Source organism: Sporothrix schenckii, assembly GCF_000961545.1.
Source record: "Sporothrix schenckii 1099-18 chromosome Unknown Cont49, whole genome shotgun sequence".
NCBI lineage: Eukaryota > Fungi > Ascomycota > Sordariomycetes > Ophiostomatales > Ophiostomataceae > Sporothrix > Sporothrix schenckii.
Genome location: NW_015971150.1, coordinates 2225483 through 2245636, shown reverse-complemented (window position 1 = coordinate 2245636; position 20154 = coordinate 2225483). Strand labels below are relative to the sequence as shown.

At 51.6% G+C, this 20154-nt stretch overlaps 8 protein-coding genes across 8 annotated transcripts; 5 read left to right on the top strand and 3 right to left on the bottom strand.

Moving 5' to 3' along the window:
* Positions 1 to 1663: 1663 nt before the first annotated feature.
* Positions 1664 to 2174, top strand: SPSK_05623 (PRO41 protein; the record flags this gene model as incomplete). Its single annotated transcript, XM_016732365.1, has 2 exons — positions 1664 to 1721; positions 1798 to 2174. 2 exons carry the CDS (start codon positions 1664 to 1666, stop codon positions 2172 to 2174), a joined length of 435 nt encoding a protein of 144 aa, XP_016583247.1.
* Positions 2175 to 3616: 1442 nt separating this feature from the next.
* On the bottom strand, positions 3617 to 4026 carry SPSK_05667 (RNA-binding protein; the record flags this gene model as incomplete). Its single annotated transcript, XM_016732408.1, has 2 exons — positions 3617 to 3673; positions 3748 to 4026. 2 exons carry the CDS (start codon positions 4024 to 4026, stop codon positions 3617 to 3619), a joined length of 336 nt encoding a protein of 111 aa, XP_016583246.1.
* Positions 4027 to 5181: 1155 nt separating this feature from the next.
* Positions 5182 to 6120, bottom strand: SPSK_05461 (uncharacterized protein; the record flags this gene model as incomplete). Its single annotated transcript, XM_016732207.1, has 1 exon — positions 5182 to 6120. The coding sequence occupies one exon, from the start codon at positions 6118 to 6120 to the stop codon at positions 5182 to 5184; it is 939 nt and encodes a 312-aa protein (XP_016583245.1).
* Positions 6121 to 6805: 685 nt separating this feature from the next.
* Positions 6806 to 8631, bottom strand: SPSK_05126 (uncharacterized protein; the record flags this gene model as incomplete). Its single annotated transcript, XM_016731876.1, has 4 exons — positions 6806 to 7042; positions 7119 to 7316; positions 7373 to 7699; positions 7765 to 8631. The coding sequence occupies 4 exons, from the start codon at positions 8629 to 8631 to the stop codon at positions 6806 to 6808; spliced, it is 1629 nt and encodes a 542-aa protein (XP_016583244.1).
* Positions 8632 to 9428: 797 nt separating this feature from the next.
* On the top strand, positions 9429 to 10470 carry SPSK_05415 (26S proteasome non-ATPase regulatory subunit 9; the record flags this gene model as incomplete). The annotated part of the gene is made up of 3 exons (XM_016732163.1): positions 9429 to 9822; positions 9904 to 10250; positions 10342 to 10470. 3 exons carry the CDS (start codon positions 9429 to 9431, stop codon positions 10468 to 10470), a joined length of 870 nt encoding a protein of 289 aa, XP_016583243.1.
* A 930-nt stretch (positions 10471 to 11400) lies between these two features.
* SPSK_05396 (GTP-binding protein nuclear protein Ran) lies at positions 11401 to 12475 on the top strand (the record flags this gene model as incomplete). Its single annotated transcript, XM_016732144.1, has 6 exons — positions 11401 to 11478; positions 11555 to 11593; positions 11649 to 11741; positions 11832 to 11985; positions 12067 to 12272; positions 12341 to 12475. The coding sequence occupies 6 exons, from the start codon at positions 11401 to 11403 to the stop codon at positions 12473 to 12475; spliced, it is 705 nt and encodes a 234-aa protein (XP_016583242.1).
* A 1304-nt stretch (positions 12476 to 13779) lies between these two features.
* Positions 13780 to 16192, top strand: SPSK_04989 (carboxypeptidase D; the record flags this gene model as incomplete). The annotated part of the gene is made up of 9 exons (XM_016731746.1): positions 13780 to 14173; positions 14230 to 14523; positions 14609 to 14736; positions 14813 to 14867; positions 14951 to 15044; positions 15086 to 15204; positions 15281 to 15581; positions 15712 to 15747; positions 15820 to 16192. The coding sequence occupies 9 exons, from the start codon at positions 13780 to 13782 to the stop codon at positions 16190 to 16192; spliced, it is 1794 nt and encodes a 597-aa protein (XP_016583241.1).
* A 1617-nt stretch (positions 16193 to 17809) lies between these two features.
* Positions 17810 to 20103, top strand: SPSK_05011 (homeobox transcription factor; the record flags this gene model as incomplete). Its single annotated transcript, XM_016731766.1, has 3 exons — positions 17810 to 18009; positions 18178 to 18289; positions 18391 to 20103. 3 exons carry the CDS (start codon positions 17810 to 17812, stop codon positions 20101 to 20103), a joined length of 2025 nt encoding a protein of 674 aa, XP_016583240.1.
* Between the last annotated feature and the right edge of the window lie 51 nt (positions 20104 to 20154).

The window sequence follows — 20154 nt, the reverse complement described above, 5'->3', positions numbered from 1 at the left end:
CAGCTAAAATTCCATTCCCGTTTCTTTCGGCTTTGAAGCCTTTCAGTCCCTCCTTTACCACATCGTCTCTTTTTTCAGTCTCGCACACACACATCTATCTCCTCTCCCCTCCCAATTCTCAGACGCATGTCCCTTTCCGTGCTTCGCCTCCTTAAAATCCAACCCCGTCCGCCCGCAATCCGGTCCTGTGTCTGATCTTCAAACTCCATTGTTCATGCAACACGCCTCCGTCCGTGGTCGTGGATCATCGTCGACTTTCTCGCCCATCATCTACCTACAGCCTTACCCATTTGGCTTTACCTTGTTTATTTTCCCTGACTTCCGTTGATTTTGTCGACACCATTGAAACCCTTTCTCCCGTGTCCCTTCCCTTTTCGTTCACTTTTGCATTTTGGCCCTGCCTAGCTCCGACCGGGATTGCAAACTTTGCCATAACTGATGCAAGTTTCCCATCTCAAACATCGATCTCGACGACACTTTCCCATCCGGGCCCTCACAATTCCACCATCTTGAGGCGTTTTGTTCTAGCCTCCGTGCCCATCCCCCCCCGTCTCCATTCCCATCGTATTTTCATACTGTCGTCGCTTGGCTCAAGCCCCTTTTACGCGTTTCTGCTGCCACCCCCAGTCAAACCATTCTTCGGGGTTATCGACAAAGCCTCTGTCCTGAGCTCACCCCTTGGCCCACGGAGATACACCTTGGCTTGGTCGTTCTCCCTTTCTGCCCTTTTGCACTAGAAACAGCAGCTGCCTTATGCCGCTCGGATGCCCGCTGTTGTCATAGATCAGAAGATCCGAACGTGGGTTGCAATAGAACGACACTGTCACAGAAACAACAGGCCCCATCAGCAAAAAACATCAGCACTACTTTCATACAAGGCGGAAAATACAGCAACCACCACATCCACCTTCAGACCCCCATAGTCCCACTAGCCTTTTCTACATCTCTCTTTTCAAGACCCATATTAGCATCAACCCACAAACATCCGACACGGGCCCCCGTTGGAAACAAGACCGTCTGATACACGAGACACCCGGCCTCGGGTACTGCCCTTGGGGCACGTATTCGCTCTCCAGAGCAGCCCATACAGCACGCCCACACCCACCAAGGCCACCACCCCCAATATAGTCCTGGCTTTGGGTGGTGGACCTACAGAACAGAAACCGAAGAAAACTCTCTCGACATCCGGCTCCAGCCTCTTCAATACCCACCCTTCTCATCTTTTACTTCTTCCTGCTTTCCTTTTTCGTTCGATTCTTGCCTCCCGTTTGTTTTCTTTCTTCTTCTCCAGCGCTGTGCACTCGCTTTGTCGATAGCCTTCTTTCATATCGACACTGGTTGTTGTTTTCTTATTCGCTTCTTCTCGACTTGTACTTTCAACGTCTCGTTTACAACACACTTTTTACCATCCTCGCGGGTCCGGATACCTGCCTGTTTTTACATCACCTTCGCTTCTATCTCGACGGATACTTCGTTTTGTCAAAAAAAAACATCTATTTCGTTTTCTTTTAGAGAGTGTCGTTGGGAAAGAGACAGACCGACCGACAAAAACGATCGTTGATCGTGGCAACCGCAAAATAAAAAGAGAAAACGATTCACATCGACAGCAATACACCACTCACACCAACCTCACACCAACTTCACGTCACCCTAATCCGTCATCATGGGTCGTCTTATCAAGAACCACTGGGCACGGCTCATTGTGCTGACTGCTGCTACCTGTACGTTCAAGCTAACCCAGATAAAATGATGTATTCGTACGGCCAGAATTGTTCTCGTCATACTAACAAATCACAGACCAAGTGGCTGCAGCGGTCGAGGGCTTCTTCTGGCCCAAGATCTTCTGGGACTTCTTGACCCGCAACCTCGACCCCATCGTCAAACCCGTTCCGATATTGCAGATTATCAATCTGCTTTTGGGTCTCTTCATGCTCGCTTGGGAGTGGCCCCTCGGCGCCCTTGCCGGCACAGCCATCCATCGCAGCCTCGAGTCCCGCCTCGCCGTCATCCCGCTAGCATCTCTAGCCGCCGTTCTGCTGTACCAAGGCACCAACTCCGCGATCTACTACGTCGTCGGCATGGCCGTCTACTTTTGGGCTTACAGCGAAGGCGAAATCATCTGCGCCAAGCCATGGTCCCTTCCCCAGCGTGGCAGCCGCACCGGCCGCGTGTAGACGATCCGCCTCCGACAACGCCGAATACTGGACAGTATCTACGCCGTGCCAGTCTCCTCTCTCCGGACAAACCACTCCTGTCGAAATTTAATTCACTCAAATCCTGGAGGATGACTGGCATCGAGGAGTCTCGAGATACACGACGGGCACTTTACAAGACACGAATGGTTGTCTTCTTTTCTCTACCACATTCTCCCGACCTGAGCAACGAACGATTTCTGATGGCTTTTAACGCCCAGCTTCTTTTCTTTATACTCTCATCTTATAAATCTATCTTCTTTTATTATCGTTTCTTCTATGTTCTTTCCCTCCCTGTCTCTCTACTACTACCAGTGTGTGGGGATCTGTGCACAAGTGCGACTGAGAAGGAAAGACGCGGCGAGAAGAAGACAGAGGACGAAGTGGAATTCCAGGCATCTTTGCGTGGGAATTCAGTTGACCTACGCAATTAAGCCACAAGCCTTTGTATATTTCATTAACAAGAAAAAAGAAAACACAAAATGAAAAATCCAAACAGGAAATAAACTCAAAATATTATTAGAAACATTTACGATATGACCTAATGAATTTTTTTTTTAAAAAAAAAAAAAAAACGTCCCGTCTATTGTGATAGTTTCCAGTTGTACTAGTAATGGCTGAAACAGTCTCGTGTTTGATGAGGATATCGATAAATGGACTACATATTCCATCAAAGCTCTCTCGGCTGTGTTTGTTCCTCCGTATAGAGTGAGGCTGGAAACCGAAACACCGCCTCAAGAAGGAAAAAGAAGTCGAGATATTCTACAATAAAACAATAGCCATTCTCGAAAACAGTACTACACCAAACGCGTGGTTTTAACATGCAGCAGCTCCATAAACAAATTGTCAGCCCCGCCTAGCCTATGCCCCGTTTTATGCTCGCAATTAAAGTTTGCCGAAAGCACCGTTGCGCGCCCATCCCAAAAAAAAGAACAAAAAAAAAACGAAGACGCACACTGTGCACTGTTAACCATCCATTAAATTGAATTTTCTTTCTTTTTTATCGATTTTTATTTGTATTGAAATTTTAGATGCTTTGCCCCGGTTTATGCATGCCTTACGTTGCTACACAGCAAACATTAAAAAAACAGAGCGAGAGGAAAAAGGAAAGCAAAGGTACTGGACCAATGAATGCTCGGTCGCTTCCGTCATACACTGGTGGCCCACACTTTTTTCTTTCCCTCCATATGATTCATATCTTTCCCCTCGTTCTTTCAGCTCAGCCAGATTCCCCCTCTTCAAATGACCTAGAATCCCCTACTTGAAAGCATTGGAGAGGGCGCGGCCGAGCCAAGCGAAGTGGGGAGCACGCGACCGCGCGATCGTTAGAACTCACGGGAGAACGAGAGGCTTGTAATGGGAGGCAGCCTTTCCCGCCTACTAGCTAGTTATCTCGTACTCTCGGCCTCTTTTTCTAACTGCACTTAGTGAGCGACACGGGGACCCTGGGTCTCGTTCCGGATGCCCAAACGCTCAGGTGCCTGTTTGTAGTTAGCAAAGGATCAAAAGGAAAACTGCAAGGAGCACACACGTCGAAATAAGAGATAAAACTAACCTCGCTCTCCTGTAGAGTACCCTTTTCGAGAATGATCTTGATGACCTCGTCCTCATTGTGTGTGCCGAACTCGTTGTCCAGTGTGCTATGGGGTGCTGCGTTCACGGGGCCCTGCACGCCGTGCCGCTGGGTCGTGAAGACAGTAAATGTAGAGACAAAGTGGGTGAGAGGCACAGACGAGTCCTTCTTCCACTTCTCGTAGTCCGCCTGGTCGTCCACGAAAACGAGGAAGTCCTCGTACTCGCCCTTGTAGTGAATCTTGGTCTGCACGCGAGCCATAGTTGTGGAAGTGTGGTGAGGGGATGCTGAAAAATCAGGTCGAAGTTGTTTTAAGATAGAAGTGTTCTATGTATCGTCGTTGGTCTTTCGTCGATGAATTGATGGAAGAATTGAGTTTGTGAGAAATAGCAAGAGGGAAACAGGCAGCCACGGAGAAAAAGGGGCATCCCTCCTCTTTTATCTGCGAGCTAATTGTCACCGAATACCCAAAAACAGAAAGCTGTCCTTGGCGTCACCCTCCCTCTTGCCGTTTTGGTCGCTCTTTCCTCTTCGTTTGTTCCTGACCAGCTTTGATTACACGACAACAGACAATACGTCATAGGTGCAAGGCCAAACTAGGTTCCATTCGGAATAGTGGGGCCATGTCAAGCTGAGGAGCGGTTGCTCCGGTACCTCATTAGCACACCAAAGTTCCACCAACTTTTCAGGTACCTCTTGCAATGCCGTCAATGGAGCTGCTTATTACGAAGTTTCCAGTGACCTTTGTGTCTCTTGATCAGAATGTCCGGAAAGGCAGCACCACCTTTCTAGTGAACTAGAATATGCCTTTTGAGAGAGGACTGAGTGTTTTAAGGGTAGCTGTACCTTATTGCAGCGCCCCACCCAGATAGCTGTGCGCTGTTAGGCCCACTAAAGCACGTTCTTCCCGTTTCTGGAGCTCTCCCACAGTACGTCATTGTGGGCTACGTTATGGGGCGGGCGGCTTCGCTCGACAACCAAGGAGGAAGGAGCTGCACAATGTGTCGTTGACCTGCATCTCAAGACAAGCGACAATGTCCACGAGACATGAACGGGCCAAACCCAGGCACAACTAGGACCAAAACGTCGTCATTCGTTTTAGAAATGATTCTAGAACTAAGTTTTGTCCCGAGCACTGCTAGTATCCCGTGCTAAAGACACCACTGAAGTCAACCGGGACATATTGCTGGGACAGTTACAAACTGAAAAGTGATCAAAGAAAATAGCATTGAAAGTGCTCCCATGTCCTTGTGAGAATAACGAGGTAACAATACCAAACACAGAGTGCTCTGTACCAAAACGAACACGGCTCGGGTTGGCCTTGTTTCGCACGCGGCCAAAGAACCTGCAAGACTGTGTTGCCGTTACAGAACACCGCGGTTACCTAACCCTGCAACGTCTCTTTGCATATAATATTCAATGGTGTGTCTCCTTGGTAGACCGGCGGAAACTCCTTCGATGAAGTAACGGCCTTCCTAGCCAGTGTCGTGCTTGCTTTATCGAGTGCGCCCGTGGTGGCTGCAGTGTCAAAGGCGGCATCATTTGGACCGTGGAGCTGGACAGCGAAATGTCCGCCGTTGACTGAGAGCCGTGAGGGGAGAGGTCTGGCATGGATGGAGACATAGTAGCCGCACGGTGAGCAGGGTTGTCTGTTTCTCCCGTACTGTCCGACCTGCGTGGCCCCATCTCTTCAATGAATCGAGTGGCCGAAGATCGAGGAATGTTCGCGGCAACAGCTGTTGATCCAGTGTGGTTGCTTCTTTTTTGGAGAGAGTATTTCATTCGCTCGGTTATTCCTTCCAAAAAATATGATCGCTCGCATTGCCTGTCAAACGACGCGGAAATATCGCTGGACGTGCGCTCATGGACCGCAACATTGATTTGGTCAATCTTTCTGGATTCAGTCGAAGCCTTGTAGACCAAGCCTTGTCCCCCAACCGAGCCACCCTCTGGTTGCTGTAGCAGATCCACCTGTCGAAGGATGTCATGTTCGACGCCCGCCGCCTTGTGGGATGAGGCATGAGATGTCGGTCGTTTGCTAAACGTACCGGTGAGGCTTGCGACACTGAGTTTCCGCATAATCGAAGATGCCGACGGGCGCCTGTGGTGTCCACCTTTAGGACGTGCTGCAAGGCCTGTGCAGAAAAGTATATCCCGTGTCCAGACGTCCGAGATCAACGATTCAAGGTGAGCTCGATCGCCTCGAGGCGGTGTGAGGACGGGTATGCGAGAGCCAACTTGAACGAAGTTGGATCGGCTGCCAGCCGTAGATTGGGACATGCCTCTGAGTGGTTCCTTTCCGGAGCACATGTTGTTCAAAACAACGTGACATGTCAGTGCCTTTGGCAGCGGCATTGTTGTTGTTCGTCTCCTTATGGTCCTGCCTGGATTTGGACGTTAGTATACACGAATAGCGGCGGGCATAGGATATAGAAAACACACCTTGACGTTTATAAACTGTTCCAAGCGATAATATTTTCATATTTATGAACTCAAATGAAGCATCCTCAGGTACGGGGAGGCTCTCGTTGGTAGAACTCCGGGCCAGTCTCCGTCTCCATTCTCGTTCTTCCGTTTGGGAACCGGCCGTCAACAGGATCTCGTGTGAATGACAATTGCATTCAAATGCAAACTTCCAAGAAAATGGTGCCGATCGACACTGCAACCCTATCGACGTTTTAGTCAAGCGTCTCCATTACGTACGTCAGTATGCCCGAGATTCATAGTTTACACTCACCGCGTCCATTGTTCGCTTCCTCCAAACTTGAGTTGGACAATGGGAAGCAGGCTTGAAGCGTGTAAGTTTTGTCTGGATTATCCGCTACAGCCAAACAAAGCCAATTGCGGTATAATATGACCAACATGTATTTACCCTCGACCGATAATTCGGTCTGCCAGCACACGTGGAGGATTCCACAGAGTTCGATGCGGCCGAAAGCACGAACCCAGCTTTTGCACGCAGCGCTAGTAGCCTATCGTAACAGACGACAGGTCAGAAACTGCTTCATAAGAGCCAAAACGCATATATGTAAACTGTAGATCATATGCCATTGCTCACCTTGGAAGGAAATCGAAGGCGCTCTTCGAGCAGCCATGTTTTCTGGAGGTTGGACTTGATGAGCGGATCGTCGGTTGCCTCGTTCATGGCCCTCGCCGTATTTTCGAGCCCATCAAGCGCTTTCTCAATTTCAGAATGAGAATGCGGACAGTCGTAGACGGGAGTGGCCTTTAACAGTTCCTTGAACAAGAGAGGATAACGACAGGCTCGTTGTATCGGCTGTACTCAAGTGAGGTTCGTCAATATTGGTACGATTCACTTCAGTACATTGCTAGCTCCATTGCATCACACACACCTTGGCAAGTAGGTCGTTAATCGACAAGGATTTCTTCGAACCAGCTGGGCCCCTTGCATAACTTAAAAAAGATGCCAGCGTTTCGAGACCTCTTTGATGCTTGTCCCAGTCCGGGTTCGAGCGGTGCATCTTCTTGAGGTCATCAATCACCATTCCATATTTTACACCGTACTCTTCGTATATATAGGAGCGGAATTTCTATTTCGATGTTAGTTTTCACGAAAATGACGACTCCAAGCCTGGAACTTCTTGACATGACTTGCGATTTTTATGAAAATGTTGGCCACGGCAGCGGCCGTATGGGGATCGGCTGCCAAGCCCGAGTATCCGTAGAGCGGTAGGTCTTCCGTCCTAACTTCAGGAACAACGTCGAGACTGCGTCCTCTATGCATTCTTATGGCTTGCGAGCTGTATAAAAAGCCCACTGGCGGTACACCGGCATATTCTGAGTTGGGAACGACCTTGTAGAGGTCCCCCAGGATTTGGTCATGGAGTTCGACAATGCTCGTTAGAGTATTGTGCATGGATGCACGGAATCCGGGGTCTATCGAAGCACAAGGTGCAAAAATTGACAGGTACGCCTGCAATTGTCAGTGGCCTAGGGCATTGCCTAGTGGCTGGAAGCAGTTTCTGGAGGACGGCTTACCTTCATCAGGAATTTAATGTCCCCGATGTAGCCTTCCTCGGTCTCGATCAGCTCTTCAAGGATACGGCGACGGTGTCTGGATCGCTCAAGCGTTGCCAACTCGGCCTGTGTCTGTGGTCGATCGTCCTCGGAGAGCCTTGCAGAATAGGATGCACGGCTGCTTCGGTCCGTCTTAGACAGTCTTTTGGAAGATCTCGCTCGCTGTTTCCGTGATGAGGGCGCAAGGCTCGTACTAGCACCACTGATGCTTGCATCACGGATGGCCGAGACGTAGGCGAGGGACGAAATAGAGGACGAGTTCCGGCGGGATACAGAGCTGCCAGTTGCCCTGTTTGAATTGTCGGAACGTGCCTGGTCACTCGTATCTATCCGGCGAAGGTGTCGTTGTGCGGTGCCACGCCGGTTCAGTGCCTTGACCCATTTGTAAAAGGGTTTTTGTTGTTTACTGCCTGGTACCAGCAGTTGCTCTACAGGCGAAAGACTACCCGTACCGCTGGCCACGCTTGCTTCTGGCTCGTCATCTTGACCTCCACGTGTGATCCTTTGAGCCGTTGTGTCATTTGCTGGGCCATGACTGGAATACTTGGGATCTGTCGGTACGCGCTCCAGCCCACACATTGGCTCTGCCACGACGAGTCTGGTGAACACGGTCGTGAGAGAGTCGGGCCCACTGTCCGCTATGTCTGTGGTAACAACGTTTCTTTCCACCTTCTCTCCGTATATAGCAACGGGTGAGGTCGAGGTATGTATTCGTGTAGAGTCACAACTCGGTGAAGATAAGGGGCTGCCACAAACGAAGCTATCAAGGACCTCATCGGTCTCCATGTTCTGGTCATCGGCGAGCGCTGCGAAAGTAGACGCCGGCATCTTGTCGTATAGTGGCAAGGAATGGAGAGAGGGTCCTGGAATCGAATTACAAGGGACTGTTTTTAGACCTGTAATGATAATATAAGGCAGACGGATGTAGAAAGATAAGGGAAACACGGAGATATGCCATAAGAAACAGAGTCATACTAATGGGAAAAACGCAACCAGACGGGAAAATTATTGTGAACGTCAACAATTTGTTGATGGCATGCGCAAGGGCTAGGAACAGTTTTTCTTCGTCTCACAAGGCAGGTGCACACATACTTGGCCATCCCACCTTCCCCCCTTCCCCCCTTCATAGGTGAACGTGGGAGGAAGGAGCATTTGAGGAAAGAGGTATCGTCTGAAAGCGGCAAGAATGACAGAGGAGATGCATATTGCGATAGCATCCTCGGTAGTATTACCCCTTGAAATCAAAGTTGTGCGGCCTCAGAAGTAAACTAAAGGTTGCTCTACGTTCGTTGTTTATCACAAAACGTATTACAACGATCTTAATTAATTGTCGTTCAACAAATTAATTTCTCATATAAGGTACAGGAACAGCTCGTCACGGCCAGGGAAAGATCTAGATCTGAGGGACGTTTGCCATGACAGCTGACAGGTGACTTACACGCAACCGCTAAAACTAACAGCTTACGACATACGATTTACAGCAACTGGCTTTAGGTGGCCCTACCGTACCTGTCCAGGCCTACCATCGCCCCGCTTGAATTACCGCGCGTCATTCTGCCTAGTGTCACAGCGGTTTTCTAATGATGGAGGAAGGCCCCGCTGTGAATTGACCTCCAATTTCTCTGATGCTCTTCGCATCATCCGTGCTTCTCCGCCTACGAAACAAAAGCGATGCTCAATCTCCCGCAACTGGGCATGGTATTATGGGATTACCATTGAGAATGAACAACATTCACGCGCCCACCGTGCCCTCGGGCCCGACGACGGCCCGCCAGACGAATGGCGACGCCAAGAACCTCTCGTTCACTGAGCTTCAACGGAAGAAAGAGAACATGGAAGCGGAGCTGACGGCCCTTGGCAGCGTTCTGGATTCTGTTGGTAGCCGACTTGCGTGTCGATCGTGTGGACTGGAGCGTGATGTACTAACCGTCTGTCTTTCCATCCAGCACAATGTTGACATGAACACGCCGCTTCTGACGCCTGACGGGTATCCTCGAGCCGACATTGACGTGGCGCAAAGTACGAACGCGACCTACTTCTACCCTACATTTCCTAGCGAGACGCGAGAAGCTGAATGCTGACGTGGGTATGTGTGGACAGTACGGACAACGCGGTCGCGCATCGTTCACCTGCGGAACGACTACAAGGACTTGATGGGCGTCATAGAAAAGTTCTTGCACGAGCACTTTGCCAGTCTCGATGCAGACGCCACAGGGGCACAAGATAGAGCAGACAACGCAGGCGCACCTGCTGCCCAAATTCTCCCCGACTCGGTCCCAGAGGCGCTCGAGCCTCCATTTGCAAAAGTCAACAGCGTTGTCCATGGCAGCCCTGCCGCCGACGCCGGGCTGCAGGCGGGCGACCAAATCCGCTCGTTTGGCTACGTCAACCACGCCAACCACGACGGCCTGAAGAAGGTCGGCGAGTGTGTGGCCGGAAACGAAGGCGTATGTTGTTTCTCCCTTTGTTCTGTTCTTCTGTTCTTCTATTCTGCCATGTCTACACTCTGGTCCATCACAGTTGCTAACTAATGACCAGCAACGCATTCTCGTCAAGGTCGCAAGGAGCACCGGCTCGGGTCGCTTACAGGAGATCCGCCTGAACCTAACGCCGCGTCGAAATTGGGGTGGACGAGGGCTTCTGGGGTGCCACATCTTGCCGATATAGTACCGGAATCTGTTCGGGCCCAATTGCGAGCTGTTGATACCCAGGTTAGCAGATGTGAGCTATGTGTTATTGTACTAGTGGGACGAGGATATTGGGTCACAAACTCGTGTTTAAGGATGACGTGTGACTCGCAACATACCATGGCAAAATACACAGTAGAGCTGTTGTTGCCAGTGCTGGCAAGGCAGTGTTACGCGCTGCAATCGACCCAAGCTCTTTTTTTATTTAATTTTTATTTAATTGACAACAAAACTCTGGTCCACTTTTGTAAACGCTCCACTGTGTCCCGCCTTCCTCCTCCTGTGACGCCACGCCTGCCATTGCCAACCTCTTTCTGCCTGCCCCTCATGCAATTCTGCTGACAAAACCAACACGTGACCGTTGCTGGCGATTCCTTCCCCGCCGAAGCCCAACCTGGTTTGCACTAGTCCGAAGCTGCCCGCCAAACTGGCTGGCGCCTGCTGCAGCAACAACAGGGCAAATAAAAAACATCATTAAAAAGATTTCTTTTCGCCTGCGCATGCCACCTCCCTCTCCATTCTCCCTCCTTTTTCCCTCCCCTCTCTCTCCACGATATCATCACCACAACCCACCCACCACCTAAGTACAGCATCGCAAAGGTAAGCCCGCTCCTAATGCCTTTCTGACACCAGGTGTTCTTTCGTCCGAGTCTGGCCTTTTATTTTTCACGCCCTTTCCTTGCGCCCGCCTTCGGCCGACGTATCTCTCCCCGCCTTTTTGTTTTCATTTTTGAGGGTCTTCGAAAGGGCCAAAAGACAGCGAAGAACCAGCGACGGCGACGACGACCTTCTCTTCTTTGTCCGAAACGACGATCACTAACAATCGATATTCAGACGGTGTTTTTCTCGGGTTTCTTTTGTATCCGCATTTTCTTCTGCATTTCGCATCTTCACCCTTCCACACACAACCATGGCTGAGGCCGCCGCCCCCGCGAGCAATGTGCCGACCTTCAAGCTGGTGCTGGTCGGCGATGGTGGTACCGGCAAGGTAATATGATTTCTACCCACGAATCGACGGCAGGCGGGCGGCCTTGAGGTGTTTGCTACGACCTTATCCTGGACAGGTTCAGCCTCGCAGCTCGCAGCTCGCAGCCGTGCCGCCGGTGCGACCCTCATTCGATGACGACAATGACTTGCTAACGGTGCCTTGCATCATAGACCACCTTCGTCAAGCGCCATCTGACTGGCGAGTTCGAGAAGAAGTACATTGCCACCCTTGGTGTCGATGTTCACCCTCTGGGTTTCACCACAGTAAGTTCGACGCGGTTGCCCCCCGTCCCACAGGCAAAGGCTACTTGCACGCGCCATATAACAAGGCATGAAGCTAACTCTGTAACCTAGAACTTCGGTCCCATCCAGTTCGATGTCTGGGATACCGCCGGTCAGGAGAAGTTCGGTGGTCTCCGTGACGGTTACTACATCAACGGCCAGTGCGGTATCATCATGTTCGACGTGACGTCGCGCATTACCTACAAGAACGTTCCCAACTGGCACCGTACGTGGACACCCCTCGTCAATCACACCCTTGCTTCCGATGTTGTTGTAAACAAACTCTCAAGCTAATCCACCCATCCAGGCGATCTCGTCCGTGTCTGTGAGAACATCCCCATCGTCCTCTGCGGCAACAAGGTCGACGTCAAGGAGCGCAAGGTCAAGGCCAAGACCATCACGTTCCACCGCAAGAAGAACCTGCAGTACTACGACATCTCGGCCAAGTCGAACTACAACTTCGAGAAGCCCTTCCTGTGGCTCGGCCGCAAGCTGGTCGGCAACTCGGGTCTGGTACGTTATGCGCCCCTTGGCACCTCCCAAACCTTGAAAGCTCTTTCGAATACTAACAACCCGGCTAGGAATTCGTCGCTGCCCCCGCTCTGGCCCCTCCCACCGCCCAGGTCGACGAGAGTCTGCTCGAGCAGTACCGGAAGGAGATGGATGCTGCTGCCAGCATGCCGCTGCCCAACGACGAGGACGACGACGACTTTTAAACGACTCGGCTCGGTTTCGTTTTGTTAGTCGGTGGTAGTCTGTTCAATTATTTTTTGCATGCCACACAGGGAGGTGGTGAGCACGAGCGTCCGTCCGTTGCCGCTACCTCCGCAGATTTGGACAACCCGTTCGGTGCGTCGCGGCAACGTGCACTGGACGCGACTCGACGATACGCTATGATGATTGCGCGGGGAATTTTGCTTCTTACAGTTCGCAACGACCAAAGAAAGGATAGATAGACCCAAAAAGGAATGAATAGTGCAAGAGTCGGGACCACATAAAAAACCCACCACATGAGATGAGCCGATGTGACTTGTGATCTTGAAGGAAAGGAAAACGGTTCAGGTGACAGAGCATTATTCCAAAGAGGTACCAAAGCTCCAACGCAAGCTGCAGGGCCCTCTCTTTCTGCTTTCAGCCTGGTTAGACCAATGCAGTGCAAATGGATATGGTAATCATTTACTCACTATTTACTTTTACTGGAAATATACTATAAGCCACTCAGAAACGACAACGTAGATATATGCTCCTACAAGCAAAGACCTTCTATTCTCCCGTACGGCGATTGGTCCATCAAGCTGTGCGGTTCTCTATCCTCTTCGTCGGTACCAAGAAGGCGGTGAGAATGTTCCTCTTTATATGCATTCGTCTTGCTTAGCCGATTTTTGGGCCTCTTCCCCTTCTTGGTGGGGCAGTGTTTTGCTGCTGTTTTCACCGTCCTAGTGGAGGGGAAGCTTCGCTCAGTTTCCCAGCATTCCGAATTGTCCCACACCGTATATACTCTCAATTAACACTGTATGTACTGTGTGCACGACATCTGGTCAACCGTCGTGTCATCGCGATGTCATCGAGTTTACTCAAAACCATATAGCAAATGCCAGGCGTTGAAAGCGTGATCATAAATGATCACTATATTTTCTGAGAACTGACGCACGTAACAAAAAGGCGCACTATAAATCGCATGGCATTGTGCACAGCTACAATATATTAATTTCTGTCTGCCACCGTGTCCCTGACGCGACAATCGTGACAGTGGTAGGCCGGTTTCTTGTGACTTGTGTCTGGTATTTGAGGCTCCGTGTGACTTCTTTGCGAGTTGTGTGTGTTTTACCGGCTTGGTTTTGATTTAATTTTGATTTATTTATCTATTTTTGTTATTATACGTGTTCTTTTATAAAAAAAAATTGTTTCTTCATTCCTTATTGAATTTACTACGAAATGCAGGCCGTCTGTATGTCCACATACCTGTGAATATTGTACGACAACATGAAAATATCAAGAAAGAAGGATGAGATACCAAAACATGGTCATGTTCTGCACAACCCTCATACTAACACTTTGTACCACGGGATTGATAAAAGGTGCTTTCACCAGTTATGTCTCGATCGTATCGCAAGGCGTCCACGATGTCGCTTCAAATGACTCCTTTTCCAAGTTGACCCTCTCGGAGACCACCTCGGTTCGATACCGAAAGCCCGGTTTGATATGTGAGACCACCGCAGGTGTCCAAGAGTTTGTTGGTTTTGTTGATCTGAACGACAATTCCGGCAACAATGCGACTGCGAGCTACTTCTTCTGGTTTTCCGAGGCTAGACACAGCGCTTTCACGGCACCTCTCACCATTTGGCTGAACGGCGGACCGGGCTCAGATTCCCTCCTGGGTCTCTTTGGTGGTATGGCCCTGACTGGTGTTCCGAGTTCGATCATACAGCAGCTGTGTCACCGGAGACTAACACACTATCAACCTTGCTAGAGATCGGGCCTTGCAAGGTAACGGAAGAACTGAATACGACGTTCAACCCGCACTCGTGGTCTGAGGTATCCAACGTTCTGTTTTTGTCCCAGCCAGTTGGTGTGGGATTCTCATATCAGTCGCAGAATGGCAGACGCAGCTCCGGATGGGTCACAGAAACGACAGAAAAAGCCGCAGTCCAGGCCTGGGATGTACTACAAGCGTTCATGCATGCGCTACCTACAATGGATCCGGTCATCACGACAAAGACGGTCCATCTCTGGACGGAGAGCTATGGTGGCCATTATGGACCTAGTATGTCTTTCTTTTCTTCTCTTTTCTTTTCTTTTCTTTTTGTTTGCCTTTGTCATGTTTTGAGATTCGTTAATAAAACGGACAGGTTTCTTTCGGTACTTCCACGGTATGAACGAAGCAATAAAATCTGGATCGATGACTGGCATTCCTCTCAACCTTGGAGTTTTGGGCATTAGCAGCGGCATTATTGACGCCCTTGCTCAATTTCCCAAGGTGCGTCGTGGATGTCTCCACCGAACGCCTCAAGTCTTATAGCTTATCCGGAAGATGACGACCAACCCCATTCCAGTTCCCAGAGTTTGCAGTAAATAACACTTACAACATCTCACTTGTTCCTGGTGAAGGTGCGTACGCAGGGAAGTGATGGGATGTCATATTCTCACACTCGAGAGGAGGCCCGAAATTCTACATATTGACAGCATCTCAGTCTCACGCTTCATGGACTTTGCCTGCCACATGCCCAATGGATGTATCAATCAGATACAGCAATGTCGCGAGGAGTACCAACGTGACAAACAAAAGTTAGTCTCTCACAGCTTGAGCTTTTTACTCTGCATTTTAGAGCCTTGCGGACTCCCATTACAGCGGATGGCGCCATACGGTACAACAAGATGAGTGCATTCTTTACTAACCGAACAAGCCCCAGGACCATTGCTCGCTGTGCTGAAGCAACATATATGTGTAAGTGGACCACGTGCCTTTCACAAATCTAGCATTTCAAAGGCCGGCTGTTAAATGAGGTGTCCATTCATTCCAGGCCGGGACAATGTAGAGGGCCCGTACTATTTTTACGGAAGCCGAAACATGTACGATATTCGCCGGCCGGCACAGGACCCGATTGTCTCTCAGTCGTTTGTGGACTTTGTCAACCTCCAGACGACCAGGGCAGCCTTGGGTGTAGACAGCATACCGGAGCTCGCGGCGGCCGCGCCAGCCTCGTTTGCCTATGCCCCGCAAAGCGAGACGGTGTACAACGCATTTGCACGCGCGGGAGATTACGTCTTCCCCAGTTTCTTGGACGACCTCGACTATCTGCTTGAGAACGGCATTCGCGTGCTGTAAGATTGCCATACCAGTGCTGTAGATGGACGTGGACATGGTAACGACGGAGCATCTCCAAAAGCCACACGTTGTTTGCCCTGTATGTAGACCTTTTGCTAACACTGACCCACTTTGCCCGCAATGTAGCTTGGTGCATGGCGATGCTGACTACATTGGCAATTGGTAAGTGTCATGGCTCGTGCGAAAAGAAACATGACCTACGTGCTCTTGTTGCTCATTTTGTTGCTGTTGTAGGTTTGGCGGCGAGGCGGTCTCCCTGGCCCTCACGTATACACAGTCGTTTCTTTTCCAGGCTACGCCGTACACGCCGCTTAGTTTTGACGACCCTGACAGCCCCGATTATGGAAGTGGAAACAGAAAGGGGACGGTCCAGGGCAAGGTGCGGGAGTATGGAAACTTGAGTTTTGCCGTCGTATACGACGCTGGCCACTTTCTGCCGGTGGACAAACCTGCCCTTGCCCTCGAACTGTTTCGACGCGCCGTGACCAACATGGATCTGCCGACGGGACGCGATCCGACGAATACTACGGCTGTTCCTTTTGTACCAGACTCGCCGCTGCCAGTAGTGGACGCCAAAACGACACTGCCGTCATCACCGCACATGTAATCTCAGCCGACCGGAATCTGGGACGCGGCGAGGATGTTGAATGGGCAGAACCCCGCGTACGTGCTATTAATACCCTGCATGTGACAGGAGCTGGCAGTCGATCCGGATGGTCGGTGAGTGGGTGAGGTGGGCGCTGCAGTGAGACGAGACAACAAGAAATGCACTTTAAGATGAGTGCTCAGGCCAAGGCCGTATGGGTTTGCGTCTGGTATTTTGTACTCCGTCCTTTGACTGGGTGGCGCGTTGATGTACTTTGTAGCGTTGCAAAGGGAATGGCCCGGTCAGTTCTGCAGACCTTGGAACAGTAAAATAAGGGAGGGTCCGTGTATGTGTGAGGTTGGCATTTTGCAGGACGGAATATGTCGCATATGAACGGAGACAGTGCCGAAGTAGGACGGACAGAGGCAAGAACTAGACAAAAGGGAGCCTCTGTGGACAAGAGAGGGAAGGGGTGCAATGCAGGAAGGCGCTCCTGGACCCGCCAGCAGCACAACGACGCGACCCGAAGGTGCAAGTCAAGAGCGCAGGCCGGCAGGTCTAATTTACAGAAGTTGCACGAGCAATTGCCAAATTGACAGGACAAGCAAGTGAAATAGCATGGCATTGAAGCAGTCGCGACTGACAACGCTTGCGCGCTTCTGCGGTGAGGAAGAGGGGCGTCTCATTAAGATGGGACTGGGGGTTGGAAACAAACGCGCTCCGAGACTGCCCTTTTGGTCTTGAAAATCGAGAATCGGCAGGAGCAGGCCCTTTGCAATTAGAGTCGTCTGGTCAACCAAACAAGCGGGTCTGTTTGCTTAATTGCCTATTCGGGGCACAAGAGCTTCCAGCGCGTCTTTTGATTGGCTGACGCGAATGACAAGGTAAAAGGCACGAGCACCAGTGGGGCTACCCGCTGGGTCACGTAAAATGCTGCTGCAGGGCAATCTTGCTCTTTAGCTGCACCAAGGAAGAGCAGGCACGAAAGCACCTTCCCACGCGCGCCGTGGCGACGACCACTGTGCAACAACCGAAAGCTCGTGTATTTTACTTTTGGAGATGCGAAGGATACGGATAAAGCTCACTGACACGGAGAACGAACAAGTACACCGTACGCGTGCCATAATGCAATCGAAAGACGAGGGCCATGTGCAATGGGAATGTGCTTCACAAAAGTAAAGTGCAAAAGCTACATAGGGAAAGTGAGGGGCGTATTTGCAACAGCCATGGGTTTATTAATATGCACGAGAAATGGGGAACCTCTAATTGGACCCTCCGCAGCATTGCTTTGCTGGGGCCACTGGCCTTTGGCCAGAATCCACTGCTACAACACGCTTCGCGGTTCTCGTGTCTCTTGTATATTGTATCTTTGTGGGCGTCTTAGAGCGCTTTGTCGTGTCTTGCCTGGTCCGCTTTCGCGATCGCGCTTGCCTTACCTCTGAGCCGTTGCTGCTCTTTCTTTTTTTTACCCTTCCTTCCTCCTCTTGCTTTTGCTTCTCTTTCCTCTTCCTCGTTTCTTCGTTCCTTCCTCTCGAGCCTCTGTCCTAGAGCAACGCGTTTAGGACGCTTCCGCCGTTTACTTCCCCTCCGCCTCTCTCGCCTTCGTCCTCGTCTCGTCTCCTCACATCACCGCCCGCCATGGCGTCCGAACTGCCTGCCACCTCCTCGGCCGCGGTCGCCCGCGCCGACGGTGACGCGTCAAACGAGCCGCTTACCTCGTCACCACGGAGCAGTGACAGTAGCAACATCGACAAGGCCGACGACTCCCTCACCCTTTTATCCGACGCTGGTGACCAGAGCATGCTACGGCATCCCAAGGGCAAGCGGAAACGGACTGCGTAAGTATAGAGTGGGACGCGTTCTCAGGATGCTTCTCCTTCTCTCTTTACTACGTTTTATATGCCTTGATTCTTAATCCACTGTTTTCCAAGACACACACGCACACACGTATAGAGAGAGACTGTATGTAGAATGACGCGGCTAACACTCATCTCCCCTGCTTCCAGGGCCAAGGACAAGTCTATCCTCGAGGCTGCCTACCTTGCAAATCCAAAGCCAGACAAGACGGCGCGTCTGGACATTGTCAGCCGGGTGTCGTTGAATGAGAAGGAGGTTCAGGTATGTATAGATTTCTGACGACTTGACAATGTCAAACCGTCAAGTCGACGCGAATTCGACGCGACCCTCGCCATGCATTAACCACTATATTGTCTCATTAGATTTGGTTCCAGAACCGGAGGCAGAATGACCGTCGCAAGTCTCGTCCGCTTTCTCCTCAGGAAATCGCCGCCCTCCGGTACGGTGGCATGCACGCCCTTTCCTCCGACCCGACCACCCCGTTCGGCCACGCCTCTCTCTCCCAGCACTCGTCTTTTTCTTCGGATGGCCACGGCACGTCTTCACCCCCGCACTTCCAACAGTTTACGTCCGCCTCCATGTCCGCCCCTATGCCATCGACGACGCCCACCTCCTCTCCCGAAATTGGCCCGTGGATACCCGAGGCGCTTGCCCAGCGCCAGCAACAAGAATCTGCCGCGTCCGAAAGCGGAGCACCGGCGGCTGCTCAGATACCATCCGGTCCTCGCTCTTTCTCAAGCTCGATGAACTCTCTTGGTTATCTGGCCAATCGTTGGAACATGCACAGCTCCTTCTCTACGTCGTCGTCCTCCTTGAGTGGAGGGAACGGACCTTCACCAAACGGCGGCCACCCCCGGGACGAGTCCGTGAGACTCGAGCCCTTTGTCCGGCCTACATCATCAACCCAGGTCCTGCCACCTCCACCACAACAGCAGCATCTCCTTACGCAGCAAGCCCGGCAGCGTCCATTTCGTCTCTCTCTTTCCCTTGAAGGCAAGGCTGAAGTTATCGCAGGCCAGTCGCCATCTCCTCCCCGGCGTTTGCCTCCGCCGAACCCCACTGTTGATATCGACCGGCGAACGGGTAGCAGCAGCAGCAACGGCGGTGACAGCCCGCTCACAGCTCTACCCGCCATTCGCCGGTTTGGCCTTAGCCGCAGCCACTCGGCTCTGCCTAGCCTGGGCCTTACGCTCCCGCCTATCTCTAGCCTGACGAACTCGCTAGCAAGTGGATCGGCTCCTCCCCCTATGCCCCAGGCCCCCCACCCGCCACGCCTGCTACGGGGTCGCTCGCGTGATGTGCACGCATGGGAGTCTGTTTGTGACTCGGATACACGCGTTGACGACGAGCTCAGTGCTCACGCAGAGCAGGAGGCGAGCGGTTCAGCTATTGCCGCGATCAGCCTGCTGCGCTCAACATCGTCGGTTAGCAGCTCGTCCATGACGTTGTCCTCTGTGCTCCAGCCCAACGGCCACAAGCGGAACGTATCGTCTCGCTCAGGCATTCCGAAACCGGGCATGAAGCGTGCTAAGCTTGGCCGTGCCCTGAGCAGCGTTGCACGGATGCAGAACGTTTCCAATACTCGGGAGGAGAGCGGTAAAGACAAGATGTGGGTCGATGACGAGAAGAAGAAGAAGCTTAAGCTGTCCACGCTGCTATCTGGAAACGACTCCGACAAGGAGAACTGGAGCCCGGATGAAGAAGGCCGTCCGAGTCTCGGCCAGCCGTCTGCCAATAGCCTTGCAGGCAACGGGCGTCGGCCACTGCCATCGTCTAGGAACGGACGGCAGCAGCGGGCCGTATTGGGAGGCGATGGTAGCAAGGGCAGCAAACACGCCCAACTTGCCACTCGGATGACGGGGGGCAAGGTTACGGAATTTGACGCTGCTGACATTTACGAGGACGCGTCTGGGCGGTCACCGCCGAAGCGCGCCCAGTTGTCCCGGGCAGCCACTCTCTCTGCTCCAGATGACGTCGAGCGTTTTATGCGCGGTGCACAGGTTAGCCCGAGCAAGAAGGGCGACATGGACTGCATTGCTGGTCTGCTTTCACTCTCGCAGGGTAACTGGCGCTGAATTGGCGCGTTCAGCTGCCTTCGAAAGATGTCCGCGCAAATGGAATCCGGC